Source organism: Hylobates moloch, unplaced genomic scaffold, assembly GCF_009828535.3.
Source record: "Hylobates moloch isolate HMO894 unplaced genomic scaffold, HMol_V3 SCAFFOLD_1, whole genome shotgun sequence".
In the NCBI taxonomy this organism is placed as follows: Eukaryota; Metazoa; Chordata; class Mammalia; order Primates; family Hylobatidae; genus Hylobates; species Hylobates moloch.
The window spans coordinates 237,240,091-237,266,014 of NW_026652276.1; the positions used below are offsets into that span (position 1 = coordinate 237,240,091).

At 37.6% G+C, this 25,924-nt stretch overlaps 1 protein-coding gene across 5 annotated transcripts in view; it reads right to left on the reverse strand.

The window, feature by feature from the left end:
• The window catches only part of LMBR1 (limb development membrane protein 1), a 207,751-nt gene that overhangs the window by 103,501 nt on the left and 78,326 nt on the right, over positions 1 to 25,924 (reverse strand). For all 5 annotated transcript variants that reach the window (XM_032753208.2, XM_032753207.2, XM_032753216.2 and 2 more), the window contains one exon: positions 7,251 to 7,354. In XM_032753208.2, coding sequence (XP_032609099.1) covers positions 7,251 to 7,354 — 104 coding nt within the window. The remainder of the gene's footprint in view (positions 1 to 7,250; positions 7,355 to 25,924) is intronic.

Below are 25,924 nucleotides of genomic sequence, written 5' to 3' on the forward strand. Positions count from 1 at the left end.
TGCTGATCTTATTTTTAATCCCTAAAAGAAGATACATTCACATACATATTTTTTAATGTTTCAGTTGCTTTAGAATTCAGTCACTTCAGAACAATGCAACCTTGTCTTTCTAGATGAGAATTTCCTTTCTTTAACAGAAAATATGCAAACCAATAAATATTTAAGTCGTATCATGTTAGTGACTTAAGTTTTAAAGAAAAGTAGATTTATCACAGGCTAAAATATTACCTAACATCAAACTATCAAACAATCTTACTGCCTTTGATGTGTATAAATACACAACTTCTATTTCTGGTATACTAAATGACAAATAAATGGACTATAAATTAATGTACCAAGGTTCAGCTATATATTGACAAACATTTCATAGATCAAAGATTAACATTGTGACCCACTGAATAAATGATTTTATACATGAATAAATATGAGCTTAAGTGCCAAATAAATCTAAGATTGTAACAATTCAACCCCTAGCCTCTCTGGTGAGCTCTTGTCCTGCAGGCCTGTGGTACCCTAATGACTTAAGAAGCTCTCCAGTAGCACTAAATCTGATATTTAATTTTACTTTCAAATAAAGTTTATTCCAACCAAGGGTGAGTAGTTTTCTATTCCCCCCAAAAACTTTTAGAAAAGATACTCTAACAATGACTATTTCTATGAAACTGTTTCATGAGTATTGGAAGTATTATGGCCAGTTTAATTTAAAGTATAATTACTTTAAAATCTGTACTTGGTAACTTTCTGTTTCCTCTCTGCCAAAGCTTTTCTTCATTTAACAGAGGCCTGAACTATCAAACATTATGAGACATTAGTTAGTAATTTAATCATCATATAAAAGGGTTTGAAGTTTAGTTATCTATTAAACATAATACCTATTTTTTACAACCTATACTGTTCTAAAACAGATCCTATTTCAAAAAATAAAATAAAAGCTGAATATGTCAATACCAATGTAATTTCTCATGTCACTGCTCTTAGATATAAAAAATAATCCTACACAAGTTCTCTTGATGTTTCATCATCAGCTTTAACATAGTTGGTACATTTAAGCACCTAATAATAACTGCTACTTAAAATGTGTCTTGGGTACTTTACCAACCTTTTAGGTGAGGCTACTAAATCCCTCAGCAACCCTGGTAAACAGGTACTGTTAGACTCATTTTATAAATGTGGACACAATGAAATATGCCCTAAGTCACAGTCAGTAAGAAGAGTGAAGATTGAAGTCCAGGTATTCTGAATTCCAAAGTTCCTATTTTTTGCCACTGTTATGCAAATAAAGAGACAATCTAGCCTTTAAATATAGAAATTTATCATTTTTCGATACTGAGAGGCAAAGATGAACATACTATATAGTGTTCAATTCAAAGTATACCATTACAATGTATATGGAAACTGAGTGACGTTTTAAAAAAAAGCTGTTACTTAACAATAACAGATACTATAAAGCCATAATTTAGTGGCCTCCTAGATCCAATTGTATTAAGAACAGTGACAAAATTAATGTCATTTCCTGAACTAAATGATTTTCAATTCAAAATTTTTATAAACTCAAATGATTTTTAAATGAAATAAATGTATTTACTCTTTTCCTCAAAATAATACTTTCCTATTTCTTTCTGAGTTCCCATATGCCCAGATTTGATGTTTCAAATGCTCACTTTACATGGTTATAACCACACCTTTACAGTAAAACAATTCCAAAAGGAAGCTGAAGTATCACAGCATTATCAGAATAGAGTATTTTCAAAATAATCATTCTGATCCATAACCACTTCTAAGGTAAAAACTAGTGCTCTCAATTGGGGGATGGTAGAGGATTTCTATTAATAAATTGCTCTATGATTTTTTTTCTTGAAGGTGTTGGGAAAATCAAATTAACACATAACAATAGTTAGTGAGATATGGCTTCATTTTCTGTAATAAACACTAAGATCAAAACATGACCCAAGTTAAATTTCCTTGCAGGGTTCCCAGCAGGGGCTTCCCTTTTGTCTGTGATTTCCTCTCACCCACCAGAACCAGGCCAAATATGCGCATGTGCCACTAACACTAAGCAGCACTTCCTTAATCACTCATTTCCAACAATTTATGGATCATCAGTGGCAAAAAACGAGCAAAAATAATGAAAGAATGCAATGAAAGCTCGTGGAGACAGAAGCTGGACTTCCTACTCACTCTGTGTCTCTTTAAGATGGAGGCCTGATACAAATTAGCCACTGGGGGGAAAAAGTCATCTGGTCATAAAATACAGTACAAGGTCACTTTTATGTAAGTTTGCCAAAAGGGACATAAACCAGGACAATTTCAAACTGTGACACAGGATAGAAACATATTAAAAAAATCTTTGTTCCTCCTCTATTGTGCTGTCATGTTGCTCAGCTTTATAGACATTCCAAGCACCAGCACAGAACTCTTCGCTTCCACCTGGTCAGTCCAATTAATTAAGAAAGGAAGTTACCTAAAATTTTGTACTTTTTGCTTTTATTATCAAGCACTTTGTTTGAAGTTATAGGAGTTAACCTCTTAATCCTACAGACCGTGTGCTATGCTCTGGCCATTCGGGGATGTCTGGATGGTTTGGATAATTGGTCAGGATGTTGCTTATGTTACCTTTTATGCTATGACTTCAAATCAAAGATAGGCATTAAAGTGAAGTACAAGAGAAATTTACTCCCAGAAAAATCTTGGGTTTATGAATTAATCTGTCATAAAATTTACATAACAATCATATGGAGATATTTTCTCCCACTTTCATTAAGTTGTTGAATTTTTTTCCTCCTAACATTTTAATTCAAAATAAGATGTTAAGATATAATATAAAACAAATATATTCCTAACTACCATTTAAACACTGGCCAGAGGTTATACCTCCAGAGTTCCTTACAAAATCAGAAAAGATCTCTGATATTAATCCAGATAACCTGGAGGTCTTTTCTGGAGTGGAGGAGGGAGATAAATCACACAGCCAATCTGAGGTATGATAAGTACAGCAGTGATGTCTGCCTTAAGATGTTCCCTGAGCCCTAAGAGCCACATACTGCAGAAAAAGCAGGCTTACTGCCAAACAAAACAAAAATCACCAAATGGAACCTTTTTATCAGAGTTGAAAAATTAAGATGTAAACAGAGTCACTTTCAAATACCTATGAACATACCTAAAGCTCAATACAATACACGTAGGTGACAGCAAATAAATTTGGTAAATATTTAAATGCTAACAATAAGTCTAAATTCCAAGATAAAAGTTAGCTGCTTACTAAAAAAGTTTTACTTTATCAAAACCGTTTCTATCCTCTTACACTGGAGAATTATAAAGTAAGGGAATAGCAAGGAGATGGTCCTAGTAAAACAGAAACACACACCACCGCCACCATAAGAAGAGAGAAGCAAAGCTATTGAAGGCCCTTAAAAGGACATAGTCAACCCCCCAGGCCTAATATGTCCTGTTTGAATTAACATAGTGGTTTAATTAAAAACTAAGTAGAGAATTCTGCTTAATTTGATTTTCAATTCAAGCTCTGCATCCGCCCATGGCCAGTGGCCAATTTCCGCATCTCGGCACAATATGCAAGAAGCTGTTTGAACATCGATTGCCCAGGGGAATCCATGGGAGTAGAGTGGGGCCATATGCCATTTAGGGATACACCAGACTTAGACACAGTAAAACAGCACCAGGAGGGTGGCCACAGGAAAAAAAAAAAAAAAAGGAAATTTTACTTAACCATATTACAAGTTTGTCATTGCTCAAATTAGTGTGCTGAATCTACCAATTAGAAATGTTTCTAGCCTCTCTTCAGTATCACTTCAGAAACTATATGTGTCAAATGTAATCGATGAGCAAGCAGCTTTAAAGGAATATACATAAATATATGTACTTATTAGCCAAATATGTTAAACATTTTAATGACTGTGATCAATCAACATTAATTTCAATAAAGCAGTAAAGTTAATTCTAATAAGTACTGTGTAAAGAACCACGTATCTTTAAAAATGTTATTTAGAACTTACACAGGTAATTAACAAATGATTCTAGACTACAGAAATATACAACATGAAAGGGCTCAAAGGTATGCTTAACACATTTAGACTTAACGACACAATATTAATAACCTTTCCAACTTTCATGTGACTGATTTTAAAACTGAAAAATACGAATATTTTTAAATAACATGCCTTGATTAGCTTAATTTTAAAACTTTCTACACATTTCTACTAGGATCTAGGACACATCTTATCTTCAAACAAGTTTGTTTCAAAGTATGCTAGCTGTAATGCTCAAGCTGAGTTATTCTACTTCAGTACATGCCATTTCAAAATGGGAAACATATTTTAAAACTGCCTGAGATAATAATCTGTGAGGAATTAAAAGATGACTGTATTGTATTCAGTTGCTTGCTTTCTGAGGCCCATATTTTATAGAATATTTAGTGATAATAAGTATTCTAGAATACTTATTAGTGATTAGTGATATTTTATAGAATACTTATTAGTCAAATGCATTTAAAGACTACCTCGAAGATAAAGGTAATTTAATAATAGCTAACATTTACTAAGTGAAGTCCTGGGCTATGTGCATTACATGAACAATCACATCTTATTTAATCACCAAAATGATACAATAAAGTAAACATCATTATTACACTCGTTTTATAGAAAGCAACCCCGCGGTTTAAATGAAATCACCTGCCCAGGCAGTCTGACTGATGCCAAATTTTCTGACGGTTGCAGCTTCACCATCTTCTGCTGGCCTCTTTTCTTCAGCATATCGGTATAGTCAGACTCTCCAACTTTAAAATGATTCTTCCGCCCCTACCTTCAAGCTGGAATCCCATCTCCCTCCTTCCTTTAATGGCATTAACAACCAAATTCTTTAATTTGGTTTTCTGCAGCACCTATTACAACTTCCCAAGTCAGACAAATGGCAGTCATCCGGGGCTACACCTCACTGCTCTCTTTTTAAGTCTTCTGCTGTGTTTGGGAATTAATTGGATTCATAGTTGCCTGTATCCTACAGTCATTCAATATTTCAGTCCCATTTGAGGTCAGGAAACACAGCTGGTGACCCTCGAGTGATGTTTAGGCAACTAACATGGTCAAAGATGTGCTAAGAAAAGAATATTAATCGTGTATAAAAAGACTAAAAATTTTTTTTAAAAAGAGGAAATAAGTGCTGTACAATCATATGTGTGAAATATCTCTAATTACCTTCTAGGATCCCTCCTCAGCTGATTCTCCCTTTGACTTTAAGTCTATTAAGGGGGAAGAGGAGAAAAATGACATGTCATTGGGATTTTTTGTCATTTTTTCTTTTTTAATTCTGGAGATTGTTGCTAATTCTTCAAACAGATTTAGCCAAGTCCCTTTCCTAGTTGGTTAATTCACAAGAAGGGAAGAAAATAACTTGGAGGCAAAGAGTTTGTCCATATTACACCCTGTTATTGTAAATAACAATCTATTCAACTAGATTTTTATAAAAAGTATAAATTAGGTAAATACTGCCTACAATGTCAAATACGAAAATATAGTTCACACCAAGCTTTCTCATTTGTTTTTTGTATGTGGTACGATTACACAAGAGGAAGCGTCAGGAAGAGGGAAGAACTTTACTTATTTTAAGCAAACGTCGGCAGGCAATGTCACAGAGTCAGGTGCAGGACTGATTCGGCACCACGATCTACAGAACAGTGTTCTGCACTGTGTGGGGCATGTATTCCTTTGTACTCCTTTCCTTTGTGACCTGCACAAAGTCTAAAATGCATATTTATCTCTAAATATACTCAAATGGTAGATGAGGACAATTATTTTCAAAAATCCTATTCTGGCTTCTCTGTTGCCTACAACATAAAACTCAAATGACCAGACGGAGGACTCCAGGCCTCCAGAATTCAACCCTGGCAAGCAGCTTGTGCACCCTCATCTCTCACCATTCTCCAGTATCTAAGTACTGGCCATTCCCTCAATTCTGTCAGAGCTCTGGGCCTTTGCTCAAGCCTGGAATGCCACACTCTAGCAAAGCCCTGCTCATCCTTCAAGTCCCAGCCCAAGTCCAGGTTGACTTCCCCTGTGAAGCCTGCTCAGATTCCCCAGGAAAATCAAGATATCCATTCCTTTCAGGGTTTCCCATAAGACTTCATTATATAAAAGGGCTTCAAACTGCATCTTATTTGTTTACATCTGTCATTTCTCCCACTGTCCGACCCTTGAAGGCCGGAGCCCCATCTTTTCATCTGTGTCCCCAGCAAGCTCCTATAAATAGCAAAATAACTGCTACTTAAGGAACTGGTTAATAAAACTCTGAATTCTCAATAAAATTCATTCTCTGTTGAATGAATGAATATCCATCAAAAGTTATGGTTCCAAAATTCTACAGAAATTGCCTTCTCAAGAGTCTACAATGACCTCCTTTCTTCTTCTTGTTCATTCTTGGTTTTTGTTTGTTTCTGAGACAGGCTGGAGTGCAGTGACGCGATCACAGCTCACATCGTGGCTTCAACCTGCAGGCTCAAGCAATCCTCCCACCTTAAGTCTCCCGAGGAGCTGGGACCACAGGTACCCATCGCCACACCCAGTTAATTTTTTTTTTATTTTTAGTACAGACAGGGTCTCACTGTGTTGCCCAAACTGGTCTCGAAGTACTGGCCTCAAGCGACCCTCCTGCTGCAGCCACCCAAAGTGGTGGGATTACAGGTGTGAGCCGCTGCATCCGGCCATTGACTAAATTTTAATTGCCTCTCTTAAGAATACATCATGATTTTTTAAATTCCAATGCATAAAAGCCAGTTTTCTAATGTCAGGTTTGACTGCCAGAGTCATTCATTCTGATCCTGGTATATTTACTAAATGTGAAATCAGCTGTCAGTTTTCAGCTGCAGACTGTTAACGTATGGAATAACAGCTAGACAACAGAAAGGGGAGCCCATGGAAATAACACTTTACTGTCACCTTAAACTAAATAAGATACTCTAAGAAAAGAATAGAAGCTATTATATCAGGTTTATCCGTTACACTAAATGTACGCATGCTGTAAAAGTGCTCACAGGTCTAAAAGATGTCTCTCTCATGGACATGCAAAATAATTCCATATGCAGAATTATTGTTATTGTTAACAATGTGTTGTTAATATTATTTATTACTCATTTAAATTTTTATATTCCATTTCAATAATTTAAGTCTGCTTTTTCTAGTTCAATGTGAATGATATTTAATTCCTCACTTAACCAATTTAATTCCAATACTAGATTCACTTACCTTTTTCAGGCCAGCAAAGCCTTCTGATTCCAGAAAGAAAAAGGCAAAGGGCATCAATACAAATAAACAAAGGTTGGAAAAAAGGGAAGCAAGATTCCACAAACCTATAAAAAGGGTAACAAGAAAAGAAGAAAAACAGGTTAGATATTGAAATTGATATTAATCAAGATCTATACTTTTAAATAGTAAAAATAAACAAAAAGTAACAAATGATCTAAACTTAGAAATCATAAAATAATTATAGTATGTATTTATTTAAATTTTTTTAACATTGTAACTTGTACCTATTGGGAAAAGTCAGTATAGAAACTAATGTTTTTTTCCATGCCCTAAAGTAAATTCACTAAAAATATGACGTGTGCAGAGATCCAAAGGCACAGCCTCTTTAGACATATAGGCACCGGAATATTTAAATTAGAGCCACTAGCATTTATTGAGCCCTTAATAAATGCCAGATACTCTACTGAACATTTTACATGCATAATCCCATTTAATTTAAGCCTCATAAAAGCCCTAAAAATAATAATTAGCATTTATTGAGCCCTTATGTGCCAAGCACTATTCTAAGTGATTTACAGACATTATCCGAACTCATTTACTTGCCACAGCAATCCCACGAGGCAGGTAGCGTTACTGCCCCAATATGACAGAAGGGGAGCAGACCATGCAACTTGCCACAGCTGTAGAGCATGCAAGTGGCAGAGCTGACTCTTAATTCCTGAGATTTTTTAAAAATCACTGTATCACAGAAATTTTGGTAAACAATTCCAAGTGGGAAAGAAAAAGTCACAGAGACTGGCAATCTCAAGTGACCTTTTCCTCCTTGGCACAAAATGGTAAGTACAATAATAAGAACAGACTTAGTAAAAGACAGAGCCCTGTTAGGTATGTCATTGGGAGGGTATTTGGCCCAACATGTCAGATCATATTTTTTACAGGTAAAAAAATAAAATTTAAAACTGAGTTTCAAAATGATGGTGATAATAATTACAAAAGTTTATAAAATCAAGAGTCAAGATAAAATTTATGTCAAGGATAAATTCAATGAACTGTTTACAATTATAATTCAATGTTTTTGAAAGTAGGCAACTAATGCTTTTTCAACACCTTTATTTCCAAGCAGTGGAGATGCGGTGATGAACGAACACAAACCTCTGCTCTCAGAGCTGTTCATGCTGCAGATCTGCATGCAGAGACCACCTCTGAGCTGGCAGTGAGCAAGGGAGCAGAGCTGTCCCTAACTACTGCAGTTATGAATAAACATAAAGGTTTGCAACTGTCCTAATGCCCTTTGGAATAGCATGGAGTATAAACAAACACAATTAATTTAGCAATTAATATGGGTCAGCTGGGGAGATTCACTTCCTTTAGTAGACAAGGTAATATAATAAAATCAACTCACAGTTTCTTATTCAAAAATTACATAGATTTAACAAATTTACAATGTACATTTATCTTTGTAGAAAGTAAAATTTTTTATAAAACAATATCATAACATCTCTTAGTGGAAAAACTGCAATTTGAACTATTTAAAATTTTTAAAAATTTAAAATTTTAAAAAATGTAAATAATTTTATATTTTCCAGCCTTTAAAAAAAAAAACCAAACATTCTGTTTTCTTTATTCAAAAAGAGTATAATTAGAGTCAATTGTTTTATTGTGCTAATTACTGGAAGAGCATATAAAACGATGGCTGCATGCACACAACTGAGTTCTAGGCAGACCTGGGTTCACGTCCTGCTGCACTTCTATGTGACAACATTGCTGAATCACAGGTTCTTCATCTATAAAATATGGCTAATGACGGGTCTGTAGACATTGGTAAGTATTAAATAATGCACATACAACTGACACAATGCCTGTCATAAAATAAGCATTTAATGAATTTTTGCTTTTATTAAGTTACAGCACGAGAGGCTACTAGCAACAGTGCTATCAGCTCCCACACCAAACTACCATCCTTCCTGAGACTCCAGGCTCACTTGCTAGTTTTCCCTTTCATCTTCTTTCTACCAGGTATATTGGCTCCTGGTTTTCGTTACTAGAAACGAGCATGTGTCCAGGAACAATCTCTTCCCTCCCCCAACAGCCTATGGGTAAAGGTATCATATACGCAACTTTTAAAAGTTGTATCTAAAGAATAAACTGACCTGGATCAAAGCTGTACCTTCCAGGTCCAATTCGTAACCTAAAGTGCATGGTCTTTGGCCTCTCTTTTGCCTGCTTAACAGCATTTTCTCTTCTTTATGGTTTCCAAGTAAGTTACTTTCAGATATGTGAGGTACGACAATAATTAGTATTACGTAAATTACATAATTATTATTCTTTAGTAGGCTAGAGAACCATGGTTGTTAATCTATTGCTTTAGGTAGGCGTGGTGAAAGAAAGACATGACCGTTTCAAATCATTTGTGTTATAAAAGATAAAGGTGTGTCAAGAATTATACTTATTTTACACAAGATAGTTTTATTCCAATTAAATATCTCACAGTCTTTTTAAAAAAAACATTTTTAAAAGTTATCTACTGGCCGGGCATGGTGGCTCACACCTGTAATCCCAGCACTTTAGGAGGCCGAGGCAGGCAGATTACGAAGTCAGGAGTTCGAGACCAGCCTGGCCAGCATGGTGAAACCCTGTCTCTACTAAAAATACAAAAAAAAAAAAAAAAATTAGCTGGACATGGTGGTGCGCGCCTGTAGTCCCAGCTACTCAGGAGGCTGAGGCAGGAGAATTGCCTGAACCCAGTAGGCAGAGGTTGCAGTGAGCAGAGATTGCGCCACTGCACTCCAGCCTGGGCAACAGAGTGAGACTCCGTCTCAAAAAAAAAAAAAAAAAAAAGTTATCTACTACAGGTATACCCAAAGCCGTCTGCATGTTGCTTTAATATGCTTTGCAGATACCACGTGAAGGTTTGTGGCAACTCTGTATTGAACAAGTCTATCTGTGCCATTTTCCCAATACCACATGCTCACTTCATTTCTCCATGTCTTATTTTGGTAATTTTTGCAATACTTCAAACATTTTCATTATTATTACATCTGTTATGATCTGTGACCAGTGATCTTTGATGTTACTATGTTAATTGTTTGGGGGCGCTGCAAATTGTGCCCATAAAAGATACCAAACTTTAACAATAAATGTTGTGTGTGCTGACTGCTCCTCTGATTGGCCGTTCCCTCATCTCTCTCCTTCTCTTAGGGCCTCCCCATTCCCAGAGACACAACGATATTGAAAGTAGGCCATGTAATAACCCTACAATGTCCTCTAAGTGTTCAAATGAAAGGAAGAGTCACACATCTCTCATTTTCAATCAAAAGCTAGAAGCTTAGTGAGAAAGGCATGTCAAAAAATGAGACAGGCTGAAAGCTAGGCCTCTTATGCCAGTTAGCCAAGTTGTGAATGCAAAGGAAAAGTTCTTAAAGGAAATTAAAGTGCTACTCCAGTGAACACACAAATGACAAGAAAGCAAAACAGCCTTACTGCTGATACGGAGAAAGGTTTTGTGTTCTGGATAGATCACACCAGCCACAACATTCCCTAAAGTCACAGCCTGAGCAAGGCTGTAACTCTTCACATCTATGAAGGCTGAGGGAGGTGAGGAAGCTCCAAAAGAAAAGTTTGAAGCTACCGGAGGTTGGTTCATGAGGTTTAAGGAAAGAAGCCATCTCCATAACATAAAAGCGCAAGTTGAAGCAGCAAGTGCTGATGGAGAAGCTGTAGCAAGTTATCCAGAAGATCTGGCTAAGACCATCAATGAAAGTGGCTGCACGAAACAACAGATTTTCAAGGTAGACAAAAACAGCCTTACACTAGAAGAAGATGCCATCTAGGACTTGCATAGCCAGAGAGAGAAGTTCAATATCTGGCTTCAAAGCTTCAATCAACAGGCTGACTCACTGGTTACAGGCAAATGCAGAAAGGGACTTTAAGTTCAAGCCTGTGCTCATTCACCATTCCAGAAATCCTAAAACCCTTAAGAATTACCCTAAGCCCATTCTGCCTGTGCTCTATAAACAAGAACAACAAACCTGCCCAGATGGCAGCACAACTGTTTACAGCATGATTTACTAAATAGTTTAAGCCTACTGTTAAGACTTGCTACTCAAAAAAAAAAGATTTTCAAAATACTACTGCTCATTGACAATGCACCTGCTGATGGAGATGAAAGAGCCCTGGTGGAGATGTTTAAGAAGATCAATATTTTCATGCCTTAACACAACATCCATTCTCTAGCCCATGGATCAAGGAGTAATTCTGACTTTCAAGTCATATTATTTAAGATACATTCTGTAAGGCTATACCTGCTACAGATTCCTCTGATGGACTGTGCAAGGTAAACTGAAAACCTTCTGGAAAGGATGCACCATTCTAGATGCCGTTAAGAATATCTGCGATTCATGGGAGGTCAAAATATCAACCTCACCTGGAGTTTGAAGGAAGTGATAACTTTGAGATGTCAGTGGAGAAAGTCTCTGCAGATGTGGTAGAAATGGCAAGAGAACTGGAATTAGAGGTGGATCCTGAAGATGTGACTGAACTGCTGCAATCTCATGATAAAACTTGAATGAATGAGGAGCTGCTTCTTAGGGATGAACAAGGAAAGTGGTTTCTTGAGATGGAATCTACCCTGGTGAAGATGCTGTGAACATTGTGGAAATGACAGTAAAGGACTTAGAATATCACAAACTTAGTTGATAAAACAAGGGCAGGGTTTGAGAGGATTGACTTCAATTTTGAAAGAACTTCTACTGTGAGTAAAATGCTGTCAAACAGCATCACATGCTACAGAGAAATCTTTTGTGAAAGGAAGAGTCAATCAATATGGCAAACTACACTGTTGTCTTATTTTAAGAAATTGCCAGTCACGCAACCTTTAGCAAAATCAAGGCAAGACCTCCAACAGCGAAAAGATTACAACTCACTGAAGGCTCAGATGATTGTTACCATTTTTTAGCAACAAAGGCATGTACATATATTGCTATTGCACACTTGGTAAATGACATTATACTGTAAGTATAATTTTTATATGCTCTGAGAAATCAAAAAATTTGTGTGATTCACTTTATTGCCACATTTGTTTCATCACAGTACACTGGAACCAAACCTGCAGTATCTCCAAGGTATGCCTGTCATTCTTAGGTATGTAACATAGCAGGCATTGTTCTGGATACGTAAAGGTGCTATCTTTTTTTCTGAGACAGTGGTGTGATCATGGCTCACTGCAGCCTTGACTTCCCAGACTCAGGTGATCCTTCCGCCTCAGCCTACCAAGTAGCTGAGACTATAGGCGCATGCCACCATGCCAGGCTGATTTTTGTATTTCTTGTAGAGGTGAGGTTTCACCATGTTGTCCAGTCTGGTCTCAAACTCCTGGGCTCAAGCAATCCACTCACCTCGGCCTCCCGAAGTGCTGGGATTACAGATGTGAGCCACTGCACTCAGCCAGGTGCTACCTTAATATTTTCTGAGAGGGAAGGTCCCTCATTTTACAGACGGACCTCAGGTTCAGAAACGTGCCCTTGTCCCAGAGCAAGAAAAAATTAAGCTATTCCTTCTAATATGCTGTAATGTTTTTAGGCAACATAAATTCCACCATTTCCTAAACTTTTTTTTTTTTTTAGACAGAGTCTCACTCCATTGCCCAGGCTGGAGTGCAATGGCGCCATCTCGGCTCACCGCAATCTCCGCCTCCCGGGTTCAAGCGATTCTCCTGCCTCAGCCTCCTGAGTAGCTGGGATAACAGGCATGCGCCACTGCGCCAGACTAATTTTTGTATTTTCGGTGGAGACGGGTTTTCACCATGTTGGCTGGGCTGGTCTTGAACCCCTAACCTCAGGTGATCCACTCACCTCAGCCTTCCAAAGTGCTGGGATTACAGGAATGGGCCACCACGCCTGGCCCCTAAACTTCTTATATTCCTTAGAAATGCTTGCAAAGGTCTCATTACAAATCTCTAGATTAAAGGTCCATGAGGCATGAATATATTTCTCCTCCTCATTTTTTATTTCCCAATGCCTGCTATAGTGCTGAGTAATCAATAAAAATGAGTTCCATAAACAAACCATATTACAATCCATATAGCTAAATGTTAACAGGAAAAGATCCTCTCAGGAAAAAGATCACAGGCTGAACTAAAGAAGTAGCCTCAGAATTAATTCTCAATTGTCACTACAAAATGAACAAAATTATAACATATACAAAAATAAGAAATATTAATTTTTAACAGCTTTATTGAGCTACATAAAATAACCTACACATGGGGTATATCATTTGATAAGTTTTGTCATGAGAATGCACCAATGACACCATCACCATAATTAAGCTAATGAACATAAACACATCCATCACCCCCAAATTTTCTCATATCCTTTTATAATCCCTGCCTCCTGCCACTCCCCACCTCCCTCTGATTCCCAGTCAGCCACTGACTCTGTGCTTTAGAAAAGATGCATTTTCTAGAACATTATACAAATGGATTGTGTGATATATACTCTTGCTTTTGTCTGGCTTCTGTTATCTAGCACAACTATTTTGAGATTAGATTGAATTGCTATTGGACTGCATCCATTCACCTGCAAACAATCTATGTTGTTCCCAATTTGTGGCTATTAAAAATAAAATAGTCATAAATGCTCATGTACAAGTCTGTGTGGACCTATGCGATCATTTCTTTTGGGAAATACATAGGTCATATGGTAGATACATGTTTAACATTTTAAGAAACTGCCAAAATGTTTTCCATAGTGGTTGTATTTTACAGTCTCTCACCAGCAGAGATCAAGTACATCCACATTTTCACTAAAAATAATATTTTAACCATTCTGGCAGGTGCACAGTAATATCTTATTGCTGTTTTAATTTGCATTTATCTAATAATGATGTGAACATCTGTTCACGAGCTTATCTGCCATCCATTTATGTCTTTTTTAGCTAAGTGTCTCTTCAAATCTGTTGCCTGTTTTTTCATTTTTTTTTTTTTAATTACTGAGTTTGGCAAGTTCTTTATATGCTCTGAATACAACTCCTTTATCAGGTATGTGATTTGTCAATATTTTCTCCCAGTCTGTAGACTCTCTTTATTCTCTTAACAGTATCTTTAAAAGAACAAAATTTATTAGAAGTCCAATTTATCAATTTTTTTCTTTTATGGATTGTGCTTTTGCTATCCTACCTAAAAAATTATGGCCTAGTTCAATGTTACAAAGACTTTCTCCTACATTTTCTTCTACAAGTTTTATAGTTTTAGGATTTATATTTAAGCCGATGATCCCTTGAGTTACAATTTGCAAATGGTGCCAGGTATGGACTGAAGTTCATTTTTTGCCTATAATTAAACAATTGTTCTAGCACCATTTGTTTAAAAAAAAACATCTTCCCACTAAATTCCCTTGGCACCTTTGTCAAAAATCAATTGATAATATATGTATGTATCTATTCCTGGACAGTCTATTCTGCTGATTTGATCTGTTTATCTTTATGCTAACATCACACACTTTTTTTTTTTTTTTTTTTTTTGAGACAGTCTTGATCTGTCATCCAGGCTGGAGTGCGGTGGCACGTCTCAGCTCACTGCAACCTCCGCCTCCCAGGTTCAAGCGATTCTCCTGCCTCAGCCTCCCAAGTAGCTAGGATTACAGGCGCATGCACCACACCAGGCTAATTTTTGTATTTTTAGTAGACACGGGGTTTCACCATGTTGGACAGGCTGGTCTCGAACCCCTGACCTCAAGTGATCTGCCTGCCTCGGCCTCCCAAAGCGCTGGGATTACAGGCAGAAGCCACCATGCCCAGCCACACTACACAGTCTTGATTACTGCAGCTTTAAGAGAGTCTTTAGGTCAGATGGTCAATCCTCTAATTTTGTTATCTTTCAAAGTTGTTTAGGCTATTCTAAGTCCATAGAATTTGCATCTGAATTTTAGATCAACTTGTCAATTTCTACAAAGTATGCTGGAATCTTGACAGGCATGGTGTTGGATCTGTATCAATTTGAGGAGAGCTGACCTCTTAATATTGCTGTTACAGACTGAATGCTTCTGTCCCCACCCCCAAATTCATAATTGAAACCCTAATCCTCAGTGTGATGGCCGTTAGAGATGGGAGCCCATGGGGGGTAGTTAGGTCACAAGAGGGCAATCCTCATGATGGGATGGTGCCCCTACAGGAGGAGACAGAAGAGAGTTTGCTTTCTCTGTCTCTGCTCTCAGCCATGGAAGGATGCGAGGAGACAAACATCCGTGAACCAGGAATAGGGTCCTCATCAAGAACTTAACCATGGTGGCATCCTGATGTAGGACTTTCAGCCTCCAGAACTGTAAAAAATATTTGTTTTGTAAGCCACCTAGTCTATGGTATTGTTATAGCAGCCCAAACTGATGAAGACAAGTGTCTTCTAATCCATGAACACAGTATCTGTCTCCACTTATTGTGGTACTCTTTAATTTCTCTCAACAATGTCTTATAGTTTATAGTACTAAGGTCTCACGCATCCCTAAGTATTTCATATTTTTGATGCTATCGCATATAAGTGATATTGGGTTGTAAATTCAATTTCCAATTATTAACTGCCAATATATAGAAATACAATTGTTGTATCTTGATCTTCTATCCTGTAACCTTGAGGAATTTACTTACTGGTTCCAATAGCTTTTTTATAACAGATCCCATCAGAATTTCTGGATAGAAAATATCATCTGTGAAATACAGTTTTACTTTTTCCTTTCCAACTTCAGTGACTTGTTTTTTAAAAAAACCTCCAGAATGATGTTACATAGAAGTGGTAAGAACAGATGTCCTTGCCTTGTTCCTGATCTCATCTCAGGGGGGAAAGCATCCAGTCTTTCACCATTAAGTATGATGTTACCAGTAGGTTTTTTGTAGTTTTTTTTTTTTTTTTTTTTTTTTTTTTTTTTTTTGTTTTTTTTTTTTTTTTTTTTTTTTTTTTTTTTTTTTGAGACGGTCTCACTCTGTCGCCCAGGCTGGAGTGCAGGGGTGCGATTTCTCAGCTCACTGCAACCTCCACCTCCCACCTCCCAGGTTCAAGTGATTCTCCTGTCTCAGCCTCCCGAATAGCTGGGACTACAGGCGCACACCCCCACGCCCAGTTAAGTTTTATATTTTTAGTAGGGACAGGGTTTCACCATATTGGTCAGACTGGTCTCGAACTCCTGACCTCAGGCGATCCACCCGCCTCGGCCTCCCAAAGTGCTGGAATTACAGGCATGAGCCACTACGCCCGGCCTGATGCATTTTATTAGAATGATAACATCCCATTTCAGGCCTACTTTGCTGAGAGATTTTACCAGAAACGGATATTGAATTTTGTCATATGCTTTTTCTGCATGTATTGTTACAACCATATGACTTTTTTTTTCCTAGCATGTTAATAAAATCACATGGATTGGCTTTGCAAAAGTCATGATGTATTATCATTTTTATACAGTGTTACATTTCATTTGCCAAAATTTTATTTAGAACTTAAGCATTTATGTTCGTGACACTGGCCTGCAGTTTTCAGTTTTCATGTATTGTCTGCCTGGTTTTGATATCAGGGTAATGCTGACCTCAGTGAATTATGAAATATTCCCATATCTTCAATTTTCTAGAAGAATCTGTGCAGAACTGCTATTATTTCTTCCTTAACTATATGATAGAACTGACAGTAAATCCTCCTGGCCTAAAGCTTTATTTGTGAGAATGTTTCTAACATTCCCAGAATATTTGAAATGGCTTTAATAGTTTTGCCTGTTAAGGAAATTTGTCCATTTCTCTAAGTTGTTGAATTTGTTGGATAAAGGTGTTCATAATATGCCATTATTATCCTTTTAATCACTGTTCAATATGTAGTGATGTCACCTCTCTCATTCCTAATACTGGCAATTGGTCTCTTCTTTTTTGCTGATCAGTCTGGCATTGTTTATCAATTTCAGGGTTCTTCTCAGTGATTTCCTGTTTTCTATTTCATTGATTTCTTCTCTCATGATTTTTAAAAAAAAGATTTCCCTTCTTTGGGATCTGTTCGTTGAATCTGCAGAAACTGATTTGAGGCCTTTTTTCTATTGTAATACAGGTATTTCGTGCTATAAATTGACCTTTAAAAACTTTTTAGACACATCAAATATTAAAACGTTTTGTTTTCATTTCATTCAGTTCAAAGCACTTTCAAATTTCCCTTTTGATTATTCTTTGACCAGTGAGTTATTTGTAAAGTATGTTATCAATTACCAAATACTCGGGGATTTTGTAGATTGTTTCTAGGTAAGTTTCCTGACACTTATTTAATTTCATTGTCCTTACAGAGTGTATCTTGTATGACTTAAAATCCTAAAATGTATTGAGACTTATTTTATGGCAAAGAATGTGATCTCTCTTGGTAAATGCCCCCATTGTACTGGAAAAGAACATATATTCTATTCTTGGGTGTTCTATAAATGTTAATTAGGTCAAGTCAGTTGATAGCATTACTCAAATCTTCTATATCGTGATTTTTCTTCTATATGTTCTATCAATTATTGAAAGAGGGGTGTTGAAATATCTGAATGTAATTGTGATTCTGACTACACTTTCCGTTTTTGCTTCATGTACTTAATAGCTATGTCATTAGGCAGATATATGCTAACTATCATTAGGCTCTTTGGGTGAACAAACCACTTCAACACGATGAAATGATCTTCTTTATGACTGGTAATATTCTTTGCCCTTGTCTGATAATCATATAGCCACTCCAACTTTGCTCTGATTAAAATTAGCATGGTATATCTTTTTTCTCCTACTGCCATTAACCTAGCTTTGTCTTTACAGTGGGTATCTTGCAAGCAGATATACTTCAGTCTTGCTTTTATATTCAATTTGATTATCTCTGCCTTTTAGTTGTAGTGTTTAGAACATTACGTTTAAAGTGATTATTGATAGTTAGGTTTAAATCTATCAACTTGCTTTTTGTTTTCTATTTGCCCCATGTGTTAGCTTCCCTTCTTCTACGTTCCCATAGATTAAGTATTTTTTATGATTCTAGTTTATTTTCTTTGTTTACTTATTCACTATATCTCTGTTGGGCTATTTCTGGTTTGTCTTCAGGTTTATCATATATGCCTTTAAGTCATCACAAACTGCCTTCAGATGATTTTATTGGCTGCTCTGCCAATGGAATAGCCATTCTTTTATTCCTTTACTTTCTTAATAAACTTGCTGTCACTTAGAAAAAAAAAGATAACACTTCATGTAGAGCATGAGAACTTCACAACAGTGTACTTCCATGGCTCTCCTCCTGTGTGTTATTGTTGTCACATAATTTACTTGTACATATATAATAAAATTCATAATACATTGTTACTATTTTTTAAACAGCCAATTATCTTTTCTAAACACATGATTTTTAAAAAGCTTCTCTATCCACCTATAAACTGCTGCTTCTAGTGCTCTTCATTTCATTTCGTAGAGTTAGGAAATGAGTTAAGATATATTCCCTCGGGTTTGTTTAGCTCACGGTTCCTAGATATCTATCTCCCACCCTCTTCCTACCACATGAAGGACAACCTGTAACATTTTTTAATGTACAGCTCTGCTGATGATAAATTTTTATCTTTTGTGTATCTGACACTATCACTATTTTGCCTTTGTTCTGAAAAATATTTTCACTGGGGATAGAACTAGACTGGCTGGGATTTTTCTTTTAGTACAATCCTCCCTCAGTGTCTGTAGGGGACTGGTTCCAAGACCTCCCATAGATAGTAAAATCCACAGATGCTCAAGTCCCTTATGTAAAATGGCGTGGTATTTGCATATAACCTATGCATATCCTCCTATATACTTTAAATCATCCATAGATTACTTATAATACCTAATACAGTATAAATCTATGTAAATTATTATACTATATTGTTTAGGGAATAAGAAGAAACAACTCTGTACATGCTCACTATAAACACAACCATCTTTTTTTCCAATATTTGTGATCCATGGTTGGTTGAATCTACAGATCTAGAACCCACGGATCCAGAGGGCTGACCATACTACACTGTTGCTACACTGTCACAACGTCATCTGGCTTGCATTGTTTCCCACCAGAAACATGCTGTGATTCTTATTATTGCTCCTCTGAACTTAACGTGTCTCTTTTCGTAGATGCATTTAAGATTTTCTCTTGATCAGATTTTGAGCAATCAGATGACATGCGTTGGTACAGTTTTCTTCATGTTTCTTGTACATAGAACTGGTTAAGCTTCTAAAATCAGTGGGTTTATAGTTCTCATCAGTTTTGAAATTTTTCTGCCATTAACTTTTCAAATATTTTTTCTCAACTTCCCTCCTTTAGAAACACCAACTACATCACTGATACCCTGTGTGTTAGCCCACTTTGCATTGCCATCAAGGAATACCTGAGGCTGGGTAATTTATTTTAAAAAAAAAAGAGAGAGAGATTTATTTGGCTCACAGTTCTACAGGCTGTACAAGAAGCTTGGTGCCAACAGCTGCTCTAAGGAGGGCCTCAAGCTGCTTCCATTCGTGGTGAAAGGCGAAGGGGAGCTGGCATATGCAGAGATCACAGGACAAGAGAGGAAGCAATGGAGAGGTGGTGGTGCCAGGCTCTTTTTAACAACCAGCTCTTATGAGAATAAAGAACTCACTCACCCACCTCCCGGGAGGGAATTCATCTATTCTTGGGGGATCTGCCCCACTGGCCCAAACACCTCCCACTAGATCCACCTCCAACACTGGGAATCAAATCTCTCTCTCTTTTTTTGAGATAGTGTCTCGCTCTCTCCTCCAGGCTGGAGTGCAGTGGCACAATTTCAGCTCACTGCAGCCTCCACCTCCCAGGTTGAAGTGATTCTCCTGCCTCAGCCTCCTGAGTAGCTGGGATTACAGGCATGCACCACCACGCCTGGCTAATTTTTGTATTTTTAGTAGAAACGGTGTTTCATCATGTTGGCCGAGCTGGTCTCGAACTCCTGACCTGAAGTGATCCACCCACCTAGGCTTCCCAAAGTGCTGGGATTACAGGTGTGAGCCACCATGCCTGGCCCTGGGAGTCAAATTTCAACATGAGGTATGGGGGAATAAACATCCAAACTACAGCCCTATTGTCACTTTTCAGCCATTTTTCTCCCTGTGTTTCACTTTCACATAGTTTTTTGATTTTTTGTTTTTTTACATGGAGTGTTGCTCTGTTGCCCAGGCTGGAGTACAGTGGCACAATCTTGGCTCACTACAACCTCCACCTCTCCTGGGTTCAAGCGATTCTCCTCCCTCAGCCTCCCAAGTAGCTGGGACTACAGGCATGCACCACCATGCCTGGCTAATTTTTGTATTTTTAGTAGAGACGAGGTTTCACCAAGTTGGCCAGGCTGGTCTTGAACTCCTGACCTCAGGTGATCCACCCACCTCAGCCTCCCAAAGTACCAGGATTACAGGGGTGAGCCACCACGCCCAGCCCCACTTTTGAATAGTTTTCTATTGCTATGTCCTCAAATTCATTAATCTCTCTTCTGCAATGTCTAATCTGCCATTAATCTACTATTTTATATACTTTCACATCACATGCTATAGTTTTCATCTCTAGATGTTTGGTTTTTTACATCTTTTACATCTCAATATGCTCAACATCTCCTCTAAGTTTATGGAACATATGGAATAGTTATAAGAATTGTTTTCCGGGCCAGGCACAGTGGCTCATGCCTGTAATCCCAGCACTTTGGGAGGCCGAGGCAGGGGGATCACGAGGTCAAGAGATCAAAACGATCCTGGCCAACACGGTGAAAACCCGTCTCTACTAAAAATACAAAAATTAGCTGGGCATGGTGGCACATGCCTGTAGTCCCAGCTACTTAGGAGGCTGAGGCAGGAGAATCACCTGAACCCGGGAGGCGGAGGTTGCAGTGAGCCAAGATCGCACAATTGCACTCCAGCCTGGGCGACAGAGTCAGACTCCGTCTCAAAAAAAAAGAATTGTTTTCATGTATTTGTCTACTAATTCTGACATCTCAGCTGCAGACTCAAGGTAGGCATAGTGGACAAGGTCCCCATGCCTGAATCCCCAGACTTCTGTGAGTATGTTGCATGGTGTACTGGTTTTCTGGAACTGAGGAAACAAAGCACCACAAACCGAATGGCTTCAAGCAACAGAAATCTACTCTCTTACAGTTCCAGGGACTAGAAGTCTGAAATCAAGGTGTCAGCAGGACCACGCTCCTTCCGAAGGCTCCAGGGAAGAATCCTTCCTACTGTCTGTGGGTGGCTGCCTGCAATCTTTGGCATTCCTGGGCTTGCTGATGCCCTTATCCCACTCTTGGCCTCTGTCTTCACACGGCTTTCTTCCCTCTGTGTCTGTGTCTCTGCTTTATGTTTTTAGGGGGATACCAGTCTTTGGATTTGGGTCTTCGCTAATCTAAGATGACTTCATCTTCACTGATTATGTCTATAAAGACTGTTATTTCCAAATAAGTTCACATCCTGATGTTCTGAGTGAAACTGAATTTTGGGGGAACACGAAACCACTCACCTCAGTACATATGGCAAAAAGGACTTGGCAGGTGTAATGAAGGTTATGGACCTTAAAATAGGAAGACAGCAAGACCATTTTGAATTATCCAGGTGGCCATAATCTTTCATGTGATTTTTAAACACACACAGAGAGAGAGAGAGAGAGAGAGAGAAAGGGAGAGAGGGAGAGAAAACACAAGAGCGCAGAGAACTTTCTCCAGCTGGAGTCAGAGAGATGCAGCAGAAGGGAAGTCAGAGAAAAACCTGACCCACCTTTGTCAGAGGGTATCACATAGAAGAGAAGAGAAAAGAGGCAAGAAGCCTCTAGAAACAAAGGCTAGCACCTGGCTGACAGGTGGGAAGGAAATGAGGGCCTCAGTCCTAAAACTACAAAGAACCAAATTCAGCCAACAGTCTGAAAGCAAATTCTTCCCCGGGGCCTCCAATGAGGAAGGCAACCCTGCGAACATCTTGATTTCAGCCTGTGAGACTCTACACAGAGGGCCTTCATTTGCCAAAAACAGAACACCAGTTCAGCAAGGTTTTACTACGGGAAACGTTCGAACTGAGAAAATGATATCCCATTAATTCTACCCATCAGTGTAAAACAAAATGCTTCTCTGTGCAGCAATCTCCTTTCCAGTACTCTGCCTGGTACACTCCAGCCCCTTCTTGGTCTCTCAAAACTCCTGGGTTCTCAACTGCTCAGCTCCACCTGGGTTCCCCCTCTCTGTACTGCAGTGTGGAAATTCTCTCAAGGCAGCACCTTGTTTGCCCCCATCTCTGGGGATTATTGTCCTTCTTTGCCTATAGTTTCTCAAAAACCTAGTCATTTCAGGTGGGAGGGTATATATCCAGTCCCCCTTACTCCACCTTAGCCAGACTATTTAGCTTTTAAAGTGTTTCTCTACCAACGCTTGAATATTGGCTTTTTGTTGTTTGTAGATACAGGGTCTCCTTTTGTTGTGCAGGCTGGACTTGATCTGGCTTCAAGCAATCCTCCCACCTCGGCCTCCCAAAATGTTGGGATTACAGGCTCACCACGCCTGGCCTAATTTTTTGTACTCCACGTCTAAGCCTTAGTCCTCAATAATACAGAAAAAGCTCTGGACATAAAACATCAGCAAAGAGTGCTTGTTCTTTACTACCTATCTATCCTAATGGATTTGTTGATCACAGAAAAAACGTTTTAAAACTGTAGTTACCTACTCTATTTCAAGTTGGCCTCCCCAAATACTTATTGATATCCTTGCCCCTTGTTTAATTCTCTCAACGTACAACTCAACAACAAAACAAAGTCTGTTTATTACTAAAAGAGTAAGCCTCAACTCCTATGTCTTAGTCTTCTCTTACTAGCTGGAATACTGCTCCCTATTGTGAAATACACGTTCTCTTCATTCTCTTGCCCCAAACTCCTAAAACCGAACTATTCCAGTATACATTTCTACAATGGGCCTCCAGGATGCGTCACAGATATCATCAAGCTTATTCTTTTTCTACTTTTCCACATTCTTTCTATTATGTTCTTTGATACATTTAGAAAATAAAGTCTACTCAAATGATGTTGTATTATAAAATTTTAAAATAATAATGAAATAATTGCAAAGCCTCACTTTGGTTAAGTTCCTTTACACTGTTCAATACCTGCTACTTTGAATTCACATTCAGAAAAAAACACCATCACTTGAAGGAAAAAAGTCCTAGTTTTTTTTATCTTTTCCAGACAAAGAATTGTTTTAGACTGAAATAACCTCTTTCCTCTAATGAACTAAAATATATATTTATTTCAATACTTAAGCAGAACAGATACAATTGTAAGAATCTAAAATTAAAATCTGCTCAAAATAAATAAAACCTTGCTCTTATTTTAGTGCACCAAGAATAAGGTACAGAGCAGAAGAGAACCTAAGATCCCCTTAGCCAACGCACCCATAAACAACTTTTTCTTAAAAGAGACTCAATAAATTCCTCACAAATTCCACAACTTACAAATGGTAGCCCTGGGATTAAATCCCAGATCTCTTTTTCTTTCTACATATGACTGAATAATGTCTCATACTTAATATTCTGGGTGAAAAAGGAACAATGTTTTGAGTTTTCTTAATATTATCTGCCAAAAAGAATGTATTAGTTTAGTAAGATTTTACTAAGGGAAATAATGAATATGATATTCCATTAATTCTATCTAACAACATAAAACAAAATGCTTAACTGAGCCTGCAATCAGTTTTGTAAAACGGAACAAAACAAGTCTGCATTTGTTTCCTCAGTTGTTTACATGTGGGTGTGTACATGTACAATCAAGGCTTCTTAAAACACCAAGACATCTTTCAACTACAGAAAGGTTTTTAAAAATCTAATTTCAGTAAAATATTGAATATATTATATCTATTTAGTGTACTATAATGTACTCTAACAAAATCAAGGTATTCACACAATTTGTGACTTTTAAAACTTCACCAGTTCTCAATGGCAGATAGCTAAGTGCGTAGCACTTTACGTCTAACAGCCTGGATTTGCACCTATCACAAATATGTGACCTTGAAGAGGGATTGCAACTCTGTCACTCAGTTTCCTCAGGTATACAATAGGCTATAATTCACAGGGCTCTTATGAAGAACAGAAGATAAATTAAGACCCAATATGTTAAACAAATGTCAGTGCCTCTTCCCTGCCCTGTCTCAACATCATAAAAATGGTACAAGGCCAAGCGCGGTGGCTCACACCTGTAATCCCATCACTTTAGGAGGCCAAGGCAGGCAGATCACCTGAGGTTGGGAGCTCGAGACCACCCTGACCAACATGGAAAAACCCCGTCTCTACTAAAAATACAAAATTAGCCGGGCATGGTGGCACATGCCTGTAATCCCAGCTACTCGGGAGGCTGAGGCGGAAGAATCGCTTGAACCTGGGAAGAGGAGGTTGTGGTGAGCCAAGATCATGCCATTGTACTCCAGCCTAGGCAATAAGAGTGAAACTCTGTCTCAAAAAAAAAAAAAAAATACAAAAAACCTGAAAAGTTCTGACAGACAACAGCATTTAGACTATATAAAGACAACAGAATGATGCGAGTTATAACTACAGTTAGCTCTCAACCCTTTCCTTAAAGAATTATTCTCATTAATTGCACCAAAAAAAAAATTTAACCAGCAAAACCTATATACATAGGTGATACTGAAAATATTTTAAAATGACAATGACAAAAACCAGGCATAGAAAATCAATTGCAAATAAATACCACAACTAATTAACAACATCAATGTAGCACAACTGTGTGTGATTTTTTTGTCTGGATATTCTAAGTTTTCTATAAGAAGCATATAAAGTCCTCTAAAATTCACAAAGCATATATTTAAACACCTTTATGAAACTCAAAATTCTCCAGCTCCCTGTATCATATAATTTCCCCCATAAAATGGATAAAAAGGGCAGAAAATAATAAAGCTAAACTGAGATGGGGAGGCTGAGCTAGGCTCACTCACTAGCCACGTGGCTCACTTTATTTACTAGTTTCTCTGAGTGCACAGTTTAGATTTTAGCCTCAGCAATATTACAAATTACCATGTGTTGGGGAGCCCCAAACATTGCTCTCAAATTGTTGTAACCATGAATATAAATTCTTGAATGCTAAGCGTCCACTATGTTTTTATATTCAGAAGAAAAAAAGTTTAAAACCTATTTCTAACTTTTGACATCCAGAGAAGAATTTGAATTTTACTGTATAAAAGGGACATGTATGAGTAAAGATAAATTCTGGAGCATTTATTATTATTGATCCATTAACATATATGCTTCCAGAATTTATCTTTATAATCATACATGTCCCTTTTATACAGTAAAATTCAAATTATTCTCTAGATGTCAAAGTTAAAAAAATAAAACTTTGCCTTAGGCAACGCTCACAAATCACTAAAAAGTATCTATTCTGACTAACCAATACACTTACTTAAAACAAAGATAGTTTATCCAAAGCTAAATGAAAAAAATCTTTTTTTTCTTTCTTCCTTTTTTCTTTTCTCTTTTTGGAGACAGAGCCTCACTCTGTTGCCCAGGCTGGAGTGCAGTGGTGCAATCTTGGCTCACTGCAGCCTCTGCCTCCCAGGTTCAAATGATTCTTGTGCCTCAGCCTCCCGAGTATCTGGGATTATAGACGCACACCATCACACCAGGCTAACGTTTGTATTTTTAGTAGA